This window comes from Anguilla anguilla, chromosome 2, assembly GCF_013347855.1.
Source record: "Anguilla anguilla isolate fAngAng1 chromosome 2, fAngAng1.pri, whole genome shotgun sequence".
Lineage (NCBI taxonomy): Eukaryota > Metazoa > Chordata > Actinopteri > Anguilliformes > Anguillidae > Anguilla > Anguilla anguilla.
Window position 1 is genome coordinate 37838290 of NC_049202.1, and position 13444 is coordinate 37851733.

Consider the following 13444-nt stretch of genomic DNA (forward strand, 5'->3'; position numbering starts at 1 on the left):
TATGTAAAAGTGGTATGCCCAGCTGTATTGTGTATCTGGTGGTTCTGTTTGGGTCTGACCATGCTAGAGTTGTGTGTGAACCCACGAACGGCTTTCGTCGTGACTGGTTTCCTCTCCCAACACCCCTGTAAAAAGCCACCAGCCAGGCCCGACCCTGCTGATCATTGGGAATTTAATAGCTCGCACTGCCCGGACAGCAGATTCCAAAAAGCGATCCCCCGGCTTGTCGAGACCCAGCCCCCAAAACAGGACGCACTCCGCGGCGGGCTGTGCCTCGTTCAGGTTCCGGGACGGACTCTGCTTCGGAAATCTCCGGAAGGGGCTTCCTGTGAGCCGCAGGGAGTTCGAGTGAAGAAACTGAACGCGGAGAAGCGAACGATTGTGTGGGGAGGACACAGCGCATCCCTGTCACTTGGTTGATGTTCATTTGCAGGCGCTCGACGTGTTCAGAAAGATTCACACTCAAAAGAGCTATTGAAGGGAGGGGCGATAGCCTTGCACGCTGATACGCATCAGTGACTTCCCTAGAACAGTGCTTCTGCTGTCCGCAGTAAAGGGCCTGTCATGGTGGGCATTGAGTTGCCTATTTCATGTGGAAATATGCAAGCTGGTTTTAAAAGATGTCTGTGAAGGCTTCAAAAAGATAAAAGAATAAAAACTGTAGTTACAATCAAAGTAGTTTATTAAGTTGTTGTCCTTAATTGTTCAATCAGTGTTGTACATCTCTTCTGACCAGGACTTTAATATGGCAGCAGAGGTAAAGATTTTTCACAGTTCTACTTAGTAACTTTATTTCTTTCAGGTCCAAAATAAACTCGCGTATCAACAGAACATACATTTTCACACACAATGTGTGCATTAATGGTGCAGAAAAAAAAATCATTTCCGGGTGGTTAAATAGCAGCTCGGCCGGGCAGAACAGCTCTGTTCTCTCGCTGACAGAGCCGACACTCTGGTGAAGCTGAAATCGGCCATTACATTAAATGCAGTTGTTACTCATAATGTTCCAACCGTGCAGCTAAACGATATTACTGTTGACACTATTTCCCTCTTCCATTCTGAGAAGAGATTTCGTGAATAGCAGCAGATTGTTCTGAAAGGTATATATTTAACCCATATGGCCAACAATTTTCACTGTTGTCAATTCAGACGTTAATGTACGTGTTCAGGCTCGTGGTTTTGGAATCATGTTAATATATCGAAAATGGCAATTTAAAAATGAATCTTCATCGTAATATTTTCTGAATGTGTGTGATGATGAATGCATCTTTATTTTTACATACGTAAAATTGCGCAAAGTAGAAGTGCGAGGCTGAGTGTATCTCAAATGATTAATGAGCCCCCAGTGCCTCGTGCAGTGCGCTACTCCAGTGTCTTAAGCTGTGCTATAAGGAGGCAAAGTGCAGGCTGATTTATATTCAGCCAACTCCATCCCGGAGAATCAAATCAATGATCTGCAGATGAATGACGAGCCGCGACTACGATGGACTCGTACTCTGCCCACAGATTGGAACTGAGGCGCGGATCGTGGTTCGCCAAGGGAGACCAGCTTCCCGTAGGCTGATGAGCGGCGCTGTGCCGGTTAGCGCGTAACGTTACCGCATAGATACCGGAAGAAATTTGTGCTCCCGAGCCGGTCAGGCTGCAGCAACGATACCGCGCTCGTTTTGGTATTCCCCGTCAGTGCAAGTCTGAGGTTCTCCCATGTCAGGGTTGTTTTCTCGCCAGCTTGCTCCCCCTGCGTGACTCCGGTCGCTAGCTGCTGTCGCTGCAGTTCCGTTTTGGGCTCGGATTTATCCATGTGAGCGCAGGCTGCAATGGCCCATTTAAAATGTTTTCTCCCCGCTTCTCTCAAGCTCTTGGCATTCCGCGCGAAGTGCAATCTCCTAAAGCAGATATAGCTGCGGAATGCTTTAAGAAATGCGCGTCATGTGATAAATAAATCGCTTTCAGGTTTTTTGCTTCATTTCTGAGTTTACCCATTTAAAACAGAACAGATTCTCACACTGGTCATATTTACTTCTCTCCTTTGATGTATGATTGTGTGGATTTGTGTTCGTTAACGAGTTAGCAGACCCGTGGCTGCTGCTAACATCTGGGAATGTTGAGCCTTTGTAGCAATAGGGCATGAGACAGAATCTGAATGCTTAGAATGTGATTCTTTTAAAAATTAATTTTGGATGCAGATACATTTTTGGTTCATCTCGCTTTGCTGTGCCATGAAGCTAATTTATACTAACTGATTTTGGATTGTGTTCGCATAAGAGATTGCTGCGTTTGACATATTATGATGATAGGCCACTCCACAAAGGAATAGCCTATCATATTCTGAAAATCATTCAAAGATGATTTTGAATGATTTCGACAATATGAAGATTTTTTTTTTTAAATCCACGCTCATCAGAATGCTCACAAAGTGATGGTGGTAAGCTTCCCTCAAGGAGATAATGAGTCTCTTTGGATGAGGATTTTGATTTGGGACCATTTTCTTGTCGGCCCCTGTGGCAGGCTCTGCCCTGAGGTCCACTGTTTCCCATCTTAGACTCATTGACAAAGAGGGAAGATTGCTGCTTCTCTGCAGACCAGACCCCAAACTCGGCAGCATGCCACGGACGCCGGCAGCAGGCTGGTGTGTGGGTTTACCTCAGTGTTCAGGACCCATCCCCCGAAACCCCGAAACCCCAGTCACCCCCCCCCCCCCCCCCCCGCCAGAGTTAACCTCCTCTCCGCCCGGTGTCACCCCCCCCCCCCCCCCACAGCCGAGGTTCAGAGCGAGATCGAGCGCATCTTCGAGCTGGCGCGCACCCTGCAGCTGGTGGCCCTGGACGCCGACACCATCAACCACCCGTCCCAGCTGACGAAAACCTCGCTGGCCCCCATCATCGTCTACATCAAGATCGCCTCCCCCAAGGTAATGCCCTCTCGCCTCGCCCTGCCGGTCGTGAGGGGTGGGTGCATCCCGGGTTTTCGCTGTCTCGGGCTTCAGCTCTTCCGTTACTCGTTCGTGTGTTTATCCGCCTCAGCTGTGCTTCCTAAGCACAGCTGCCACTTTCATGTTACATGTACCTCCATCCAGCACTTACATTGTACTTTGTATCATTATCTTGATCTAACTTGTCATGTCTCCTTGTCTGACTTGGCACAGGTTAGGTCAGAATAATGTTTACTGCGTGAACTGGACTTAATGTGTTCATGGCTACGAATAACTGAGTATTGTGCCTTATCTGACCTGTGTTTTGCAGTTTTTCCAATGACCTTCGGGATGCGCTTATTGTACTTATTGCTTTGGATAAAAGCGTCTGCCAAATAAATGTGATGTAATGTAAAAGAGTACCTCCTCCTCCTCTCCAGGTTCTCCAGAGGCTCATCAAGTCTCGGGGAAAGTCTCAGGCCAAGCACCTCAATGTCCAGATGGTGGCTGCTGATAAACTGGCCCAGTGCCCCCCGGTGAGTTCTCACTCCACTCCACAAGAGACCCCACTCCACATTTGTGACCAAACAACAAAACTATGTATGCCATCGGTGACCAAAACTGTTCCTGGAGATTCACGGTCCTGTAGGTTTTCACTCCAACCCTAGAAAAGCCACTCCTCACTCCTCAACAGCGAGAGTTTGTCCCAAAAGTAATCCCAAGTTAGGGTTGAAATGAAATCCTACAGGATGGTAGATCTCCAGGAACAGGGTTGTTTACCTCTGAAGTATACTGATAAGTCTTAACAGACTGATCGCTAACTCGAGTACTGAGCAACTGAAGACCTGGACAGAGAACATAATCACATTTTGGAGCCATGAAGTATCATCAGATGCAACCACTCAGATCAAACAACAGATAAATATTGAATAAAATCTAAACAAGTGAAGGACTTGTTTATGGCTTCTTTCACAAACCATGAGCAGTAGTTTGTCTTTGTTTGTAGTGTGTGGCATGTCCAGAGAATATCTAAGCAACATTAATCTGAGCCTCGCTGTAGACATAGGACATACTCTACATGAATATGCAGAAATATACTTTATATTCTAGATCATTCTGCACCCAGTTATTGAGCCTTTTGGGTGTTCCTTTGTCTCAACGTTCCAGGAGCTCTTTGACATCATACTGGATGAGAACCAGCTGGAGGACGCCTGCGAGCACCTGGCCGACTACCTGGAGGCCTACTGGAAAGCCACCCACCCGCCCAGCAGCAACCCCCCCAACCCGCTGCTCAACCGCACCATGGCGACGGCCGCCCTGGCCGCCTCCCCCGAGCCCGTCTCCAACCTGCAGGTACAGGTGCTCACCTCGCTGCGCCGCAACCTGGAGCTGTGGCCCGGCCTGGAGGGGCCCGAGGGCCCCAGCGACAAGGCGAGGGAGGCGGAGCACGCCCTGTAGAGGCGGGGCCCAAACGGACGGGCTGCCCCCGCTCGGCTGCCCGGGCCCCGGAGCCTCCCGCCCCGGTGAGCAGCTGGGCTCAGCGAAAGAGGAGGGTGCGGACGCGTTGGGACAGGAAGACGTGCTCAGACTGTCGGGTCACAGAGCGGTGCGACGGCTCACCGTGGACTCACAGCATACAAAACAGCCGCGTGTGCACCCATAACACCTGCTCATTAAGACCCGCCGGACTTGCATCGTTACAATAAAAGCTTGCTGCATTCATTCACTCACACATACACACGCGCTCATGCGGAAACATAAACTCCTAGTTCCTTCGGACAATTTGCCTGGCTTCTCCGTAAGTGGGAGCGGCTGGTTCCCTTGGAGCCGGTGCCAATCAGCAGTACCTGAGGCACCTTGTGACGGTTTTCAGGATGATAAATTGCGTTTGCCTTGTAATTCATCTTGGACTCTTAAAAATCCCAGGGCCTGCTCATTATCAGTGGATTTGGCCCGGTTTCAGCCAGCTCCCCCTATTTACCGCGACAGAGAAGGAGACACAGGCGCCCTTGATCCAGTCCGGCCGCGCCTTCCCCCCCCCCCCCCCCCCAGTCTTTTTTCGGCTGGGCCGCGTTGCCGAAGCGGCTTCCCTCCCCCGTGTCACCGTGGCGCCTGTCCCCAGTAACGGAGGGAGCCGGCTCAGCCGCCGCGCGGACGTACGCGGCGTCGAGGCCGCGCTTCCTCTCCGTCGGACCGCGGAAAGGCGGGGCATGACTAACAAGAATGTCCTGTTTAATTAATTCCACGTCGCCAAGCTAAACAGGAAGAGGCGGACGATCCGAGATGTTGTCTGCGCGATCTTAGGCAGCTCGGTAATCTGCCAAATGCGCTCAGATTAAATCAGGCAAAGGGAGTGCCGAGCATCTGAAGGTTAAGCATTTGGCTTTATGCTAATTCACTGTAAACCAGCAATTACTTACCCCCAGCTTCATTGTATTTTGTGTATTTTATGTATTTTCATCAGAACTGCAAAGTTAGAACTTAACTGAACTTTTTATAACTAAATGAAGGGCACACGGTCTCTCAATAGCGAGGCGTGGGCTGTAGTCTTTAAATTGAAAGTGCACTTTCGCCATTTTGGAATATAAAATAGTCTCACTTACTGTCAGAATGAGTTTTATTATGTAAAACACCTCAGAACTGTACTGTGTTGTAAGTAGTTCTGATGTTAAAAATCTTTGCTGTTCACATCAGACTTTGGGGTTCACATCTACCTCAACAGATATGATGTGTGCAGCTTCAATTCACTAACCCCTGTAATGACCTTTGACCTTTTATCAGTTCAGTGTGGCCGTCTTTGTTTACTTGTTGGATAATGTCTTCCTTCAGGCATTTATTTATTTATTGGCTTGATTAATAGGTATGCCCTCGACATCTTAAACAAAGAACGTACAGAAATTATGTTCCGTGTTTTAGGTAGTTGGGGTTTTGTTTTCGGACTTGCTGAAATAGGAGAATTGCCTGCGGGTTGCTGCTGAGTTCCTTTAACGGCTGCATGTCTCACTTTGTGTGCGGAGTGCCATGCATCTTCCGGAACAGTTTCATGATTGCCCCGGGCGTTTTCACGCTAACAAATGGGGAAACTGCAGACGTAACATTTGTAATTCAGCTTGGTTGCAAGCTGGCGAGATTTCAATTGAGCCCATGCCTTGCAATAGAAGTTGAGCCCAAGATGTTGACGTGTTTAGTGAATGGAAGGAGCAGTGCCCTTCTTTTAGGGGGGGGGGGGGTTCTCCCTGTCTAAGGGGCTTCTGACTGTCCCCTCGGCATATGGTGGGGGGCACATGCATGGGGACGCTGGGGGGAGGAGCTTTTCCCTCTCAGAGCTTTTATTCACCTGCACGCCAGACCCCTCTGAGGAAGTCACGGCGAAGGTTTCGTGACAGCGAGTGGCCTTTCAGCCCTTAAAGCCACGCGGGCCTCGTGCTTGTTTTTAATCCTCTGTCCTGTCCCTTGTTCGCTTTGGGACCACAGTGTGTAGTTCTGTATTTCAGTGCCACAGCCCAGCTAAAACATCACGTCCCCTTTGCTCTAAATCAGCTATGGTGAAGCGTCTCTGCTCCCTTCTGCACTGGCACACGAACTCTCGTCTGAAATGGGTGCTCGCATGAAGGGCGGATTGGTTTGATTGGTTTGTGTTCAGAGTTTGACGTGTGTTTTTTTAAATGTGTAACCCGTTAGCCGACGCTAACCCCCTGACTAACCGCCTGCGCCCGGCCTGTCGCTTGTGTCTTTGCATGGTGTGTGACGCGGCGCGGCGGGGGACAGGGGCCGTACCTGGCGCACGGGGAGCAGAAGCGGGACGGGCCGCTGTCGGAGCGCACCGGGCTCCAGGACTACCAGAGCGACCTGGACGGGAAGCAGCAGCAGCAGCAGCAGCTACAGCAGCAGCAGCAGCAGCAGCAGCAGGTCTACCTGCGAGCCTCGAGGGGCGGGTCCCGCGGGGGGCGGGGCCTCTCCCGCCAGGACACCTTCGACTCGGAGACGCAGGGCAGCCGGGACTCGGCCTACACGGAGGCGGGCGACTCCTGCATGGACATCGAGACGGACCCCTACGAGGAGCCCGAGCCCTACCGCGGCGGGGGCAGCCGCCTGCACCTGAGCCACGCCCACGGGCGCCAGGCGTCCTGGGAGGACGAGGGGGCGGAGCCGGACCAGGAGAACCTCAACCGCCCGCCCACGCAGGAGCAGCACGCCCGGACCAGGCAGAGAGAGAGGTACTGCCCGGACCCCGGCGACACTAGCTCCGCCCTGGGCCGCAACAAGAACCAGGAGGACTGGGGGAACGTCTACATCCGCTGAACGCGCCGTCGGCTGAGAGGCTAACTGACAGACAAAGAGTGTGTGTGTATGTGTGTATGTGTGTGTGTGTGTGTGTGTCTGGGTTGGTGAAGTTTAGTTTACGGTGGAAGTGTGGCTTAAAGAGAAAAAAAAAACAATTTCAACAGTTACACAATTAGACTAAAATTTAATGTCAGTATCCATTCTTTTATAAACACACAGAACTACTGCCAGACACCAATGCTATTAAGATATTTGATGGATTGATATAGTCCATTTTAGAGACATCTGAAAGCATTGAGTCACAAGCCTTTTAGCGCTGCTTGAGTCCTTTCCCTGGCACAGAGGCCCATGGCAGGTAGTCACTTCGGCAGCATTAGCACCTGTAGTTCCTGCTTTATTAGCATTAGCACCCGTACTGCTGCAGTTCCTGCTTTATTAGCATTAGCACCCGTACTGCTGCAGTTCCTGCTTTATTAGCATTAGCACCCGTACTGCTGCAGTTCCTGCTTTATTAGCATTAGCACCCCTACTGCTGCAGTTCCTGCTTTATTAGCATTAGCACCCCCACTGCTGTAGTTCCTGCTTTATTAGCATTAGCACCCCCACTGCTGCAGTTCCTGCTTTATTAGCATTAGCACCCCCACTGCTGCAGTTCCTGCTTTATTAGCATTAGCACCTGTACCGTTGCAGTAGCCCTCTGTGGTAGATTGCAAAAATGGTTGCAGCTGTAGGGAAAGGGGTGTGTGTCTGTCAGCTCCTGACAGGGTTGACTGTCCTGCGTACAGTGACAGGATTCATTCAGCACCTACAGGCCCCTTCTGCTGCCCTTAGACTCCCTTAAAGTCAGTCTTATTTAGCGAATGCATTTTTATCTTAAACCTCACAGTTGTTTGCTCTCCTTTGACCTGTCAACCAGCTCAATAGCTTATATAGCAGGTGCTGTCCTGGTTGGTCGTCATTGGTACCTGCCTGTGCCAGTCCATCCCTGCCTTCTGCTCGCTTGGAGCGTGACGTGCGCGTGCCAAAGGCTCGGTTTAACCGCACGGGCGCCGCTCTCGGGGGAGCGTCCTATTTAAGCCCCGCCCACAGCCTCTAATCTCCACCCAGTCCCGAGTGACGAAACGTTCTCACCCTCCTGCGCCCCCGCGCTGCTTCCGCTCTTCGGCCTGCACCGAGGTCGCGGGGGGTCGGCGTTCCAGGCCGGATCACACCAGCCCCCCCCCCTCCCCCCGCGCCACCCGCCTCCGTGCCTGCCGCGTAGCCCGAGCGCCGGGCCCCTCCGATGACTCCCGGCTCTGCCCTTCTTTGCCAGCTTTACGACTCCCTCCATCTTTTAATTCAGCGCCGAGCTACAGGGAACAGAAAACATGACACCCCTGACTTTTTTTTTTCTTTTTAACGACAGTAAACATGTGAATGTCATTGGTTGACAGCCCCCCCCCCCGCTCGTACGTTCCTTTTGAGCCCAGTCTACTTCTGTCAGTGCCTGCCTGTACAGGGGTTTCGCTTTCTTTATGCCTTTGAGTTTTTTTTTTTTTTAAACTAATTTATTTTGTCTTCTAATGAAATGTTTAGCTCCGGCCCCAGTTAGGGGCAACGAGAACTTTTTTTTTTCTGTTGGATAAGCTGAAAACTGTCTTTTGCGTGTTTTAAGAAGCAGAACAGGAAGTGTGTTCTGCGCCGCCCAGCTTGGAGAACACGGGAGGAGGGGGTCTACTCTTTGTGCCAACTTTTCGATGATGGTGATACAGGTGCCAACTTCACAGTGCCTCCGCGCCACACAGGGTAACCCAGCCGACACACAGGGAGCGGGCTTTCGACTCCACAGCCAGAGTACCCCACTACCCAAGAGCCCCATAGCCAGATTACAAGCAACCAGTGACTGCTTTCAAAGGGCTGTGCTAAAGCAGATTTTCATCACAGGGATACGATTGAAATGAACTTTGTGTGAACCAGGAGAAAACATAGGTAAATCTCGACAGGTTCTGTCCGCATGCATGTCTCTGAAATGTAATTAATTGATATTTTATGACTACATGGGGTCGTGTGACCTACAGTCCCTGGAATCTCCAGATGGGTTGCCTTTCATTACAGGCATTTGGCAGACGCTCTTATCCAGAGCAACGTACAGCAAAGTGTATAACCATACCCAGGAACCAGGAACCAAACCTTTCGGTTTGCGGTGAGCTGATTGGAGATGTTTTGTTGAGAAGTTTCAGCCGAAGTGGAAGCTTGCCTGCTGTGCTTCGAACAACCCTGTCAGAATGTAAATGGCAGCCGTCTCTTGTTATGTGAGCCTGGACGACCATCAGCAAGCGATGAAAACGTGAATGTTCACTCCAGCGCTCAAGGGCCTTCTACTTTACACTGATGGTTTGGTTTTAATGTATAATGCATCGTTCCTGAGGAGCTTCCTTACTGGTAGCCACCTCAAGCACCTCAGGATTCAAGGCTTTTAAATTCCTTATTGCGTTACGATCCACTCTCAACAATACACACTAATGACACGGGCAGTAACTAATGGGGACTAGGCATTAATGATGCCACAGGCACTAATGGGGACCTCTCTCATGGCAATGCGATTCCGCTTTATCTGTGTTGCTAATGTGATCTCAATTTGTATGAATGTGTGCCACTGCAGATATCTGTGAGTGGTGGTGTGGGATTGTATAAGCGGTGTGTGGGTGTGCGGTTAGCAGCCATGAGAGAAGGGGAGGGACGGGGGGGGGTAAGCAAGCCTCTGTATGAGAGTGGATTCCAGCTGCCATTCTGAAGGGTTTTTAAAAAAAAAAATGAGGTACAGCCACTGTAAAGCTACAAAGAAAGAAACAGTTCATGTTCATTTGGAAATGAGCTTTTTAGCTACATCTGATACAATGCATCAGATTTCTATTTTCTGAAATTTATGTGGAAAATTTTACATTGTCCCCAACAAATGAACTGAATGAAGACAGACCTAGAAATAACAGAAAACAGCAAGACCTGTCTGCGGTTGAAGATTCCAGGGTCTGTAGTATAGTGAAATGGGACGTACAAAGTGTGATGACGTATATCCCTGTGCTGTGGTGAGCAGGTTTCGAGAGCTCTGCGCCCACCTCCATTGAGGTCGCCCATCATAAACTCGGGCGCCAACTCCTCCCTCATCCTCTGTCTCCATGACAACTGCCCTATAGGCCCCTCTCATTTTGAACTACAGTGGGCGGGGTTTAGCGTGAGCTCTCCCCCGTCCCCGCCCTTAAGATTCCTGCCTCGGCTCCCGAGACCTGCGTGCATAGCCTGTCAGTCACTTTATCTTTGATTGGATAAATCTAATTAGTGTTAAATATCCAAATGATTTTATTTGAAGATGTTTGGAGTGGAGTTATTGCTTTTTCCTTTTTCGACATTTCGACACTCTTAATCAGTAACATGGTGGTGTATAGAAAAAAAAAAAGCCAAGCCTTTCGATGGCCCTGTGTGTTTTGTATCGTGTCTTAACTGTTTCAGTGTGCGCATAGGCAGATGTTGCTTTTCTTAAGATTAGTACTGTACGCAGTCGGTTGAATAAGTGCCTGTATTTGTGGTGATGACTTAAAGATAGAGGCCAGTGGTCATTATGTTTACTGCTCTTTAATTCAGACACTCTCCCACTGACAGAACTTTCCACCCCTGGCTGTGCGGCCCCATTAATTTTGGCAGATTTAATTATTCTGCGATAGCGCAGAGGAACAAAGTGCAGGATAAGCGGAGAGTGGGACGATTTCATGTTTCGGTGGTCGAACTTGGGAGTCTTAAGGCGTAGGTTTAGTTTTGCTTGTTTAATTTGCGACGGGCACATCTTACAGCTGTCCACAGTGCTGGGCACATCTTACAGCTGTCCACAGTGCTGGGTACATCTTACAGCTGTCCACAGTGCTGGGTACATCTTACAGCTGTCCACAGTGCTGGGTACATCTTACAGCTGTCCACAGTGCTGGGCACATCTTACAGCTGTCCACAGTGCTGGGTACATCTTACAGCTGTCCACAGTGCTGGGTACATCTTACAGCTGTCCACAGTGCTGGGTACATCTTACAGCTGTCCACAGTGCTGGGTACATCTTACAGCTGTCCACAGTGCTGGGCACATCTTACAGCTGTCCACAGTGCTGGGTACATCTTACAGCTGTCCACAGTGCTGGGTACATCTTACAGCTGTCCACAGTGCTGGGTACATCTTACAGCTGTCCACAGTGCTGGGTACATCTTACAGCTGTCCACAGTGCTGGGTACATCTTACAGCTGTCCACAGTGCTGGGTACATCTTACAGCTGTCCACAGTGCTGTTCGCTAGACCGGGCTGCACAGACGTGTGAACGCCTGACGTGTTTTAGGCATTTCCCTGCGTTCGGGCAGGTCAGGCGTAGTGCACATGCATGCAGATGTAAGCACTTACCATCCCATTCAGTCTCCTTGTGAGTACTTACCTCTGCATGCAAGTGCATTACACCTGACCCGTTTTGGGCGTTTCCCTGTTTGTACGGTTCAGGCGCGGTGCACATGCGTACAGGTGTCAGTAATTATCCGCCGTCACCACTCTCAGGCTCACCCACCCCGGTGTCAGTCGCTCCCGAGCGGGAGAAACCCGTCAGTTGCTCGGCCTGCGCCTTGTCTTTCCGTTTCTGCGTGTTTCTCAGAAGCTCCAGCGGTCTCCTTGTGCCAACATCGCCAACGGCGCCACGCCACCGCTGGCGTGCCCCCTTGTGCCAACTCCTCTCGCGCATCCTCCGCGCAAATTCTCTTGAAATGCAGAAGATCGGCCTCGTCTTGCGCAGCGTGTCTTCCGAAAGGTACCTGGTTTTTAATGAGCTTCTCAGTGCGCTGTCGTCGAGGAGTAAGACGAGGGAAGGCGAAGCGGGGTGTCTGCAGATTTTAATGAGCTTCTTCGTGGCACGAGGAGCGCTTTTCTTAAATATGGCAAGAACATTTTTGATAGGCTACACAGAAAGCAGGCCCACGGGTTAGATGGAAAGAAGATGACTTTGTTCTTTTGACAGAAAACATTTTCCCTCACTTGCTAGCCAGGATTGGCCTTAAGTGATTGTATTGCTCTGGTTGCAAAATTTACATTTTCTTATGTACTACTGATCTGAAATAATGTACAGGAGTTGGTGTATTTCACTTTTTTGTAAGTAAAAAAAAAAATATATATATTTGTGCCTGATTGAAATCAAAATGGTTTTCAAAGCTGTACTGGCACCACATTATTATTTATGTATCTTTGTTATGTCACTTAATTTTTAAAGCATAAATGTGAACAGTTGCCTGGCCACATATAGCATATGACGTCATTATTATTATTATTATTATTATTATTATTATTATTATTATTATTATTATTATTAATGCTAGTTCTGTGGATTTAATGATTTTTTTTTTACTTTATTTTTTTTTTTTAATTGGGGCTACAGCAAACAGCTGCCTTGTGGTTTACAGCTCAGCCTGCCTCGCTCTCTGTCCTTCTCTTAACTCATCGAGGTTCATCTTCGCTCGTGCCAGTTTTGTCTGCCTGCTGCTGTAACTTTGCACACTGGAGAAAAGACGTGCTTCAGCTGACGCTGAGGGGCTGGGGCAGACCTCAGATCAGTCCTGCAGGCCTGCACACTGTCAGGAGACGTCTCTCACCCCTGACCTCAGATCAGTCCCGCAGGCCTGCACACTGTCTGGAGACGTCTCTCACCCCTGACCTCAGATCAGTCCCGCAGGCCTGCACACTGTCAGGAGACGTCTCTCACCCCTGACCTCAGATCAGTCCTGCAGGCCTGCACACTGTCTGGCCAGTTGCTGCCCACCTGCAGCTAATAGATTGAACACCTTTATTTACCTTTTGCTTACCATTTTAAGGTAAGTTACCAGGATGCAGAATGTCTGGCTCCCTTCTATCTTTCCTGTGTGGTCCTCTGTGAGGCCAGTTTATTAAGTTCATTTGCCCACACAGCATGCATCATACCTTGCTGTTTGCTCACCCACATTTATTTCTTCTGGAATTATGTAATTCTTAATATTTTGTGCTCTTATTCATCCTGAGTGATTTATTTATTTTTATCCAGGGCACTCTGGGTTTTTTTTATTTGAGAGCATGTACTCCCTTTGCTGTCTCATTGGACAGAGACAGAACTGGTCTGAGGTCACCGCCCAGCCCCTTACCAAATGCTCGGGGACAAGATTTTACAAGAAAATAACGTCTATGTTTTACATCCTGTGACTTTATTATTGCTGGTGTAAACTACTG

At 49.5% G+C, this 13444-nt stretch overlaps 1 protein-coding gene across 7 annotated transcripts in view; it reads left to right on the forward strand.

Moving 5' to 3' along the window:
• LOC118221569 (voltage-dependent L-type calcium channel subunit beta-1-like) overlaps positions 1-7334 on the forward strand; it is a 49772-nt gene extending 42438 nt beyond the window's left edge. For all 7 annotated transcript variants that reach the window (XM_035406765.1, XM_035406766.1, XM_035406767.1 and 4 more), the window contains 4 exons: positions 2760-2911; positions 3352-3447; positions 4079-4264; positions 6680-7334. In XM_035406765.1, coding sequence (XP_035262656.1) covers positions 2760-2911; positions 3352-3447; positions 4079-4264; positions 6680-7213 — 968 coding nt within the window. In that variant the 3' untranslated portion in view covers positions 7214-7334. The remainder of the gene's footprint in view (positions 1-2759; positions 2912-3351; positions 3448-4078; positions 4265-6679) is intronic.
• The last annotated feature ends 6110 nt before the right edge of the window (positions 7335-13444 follow it).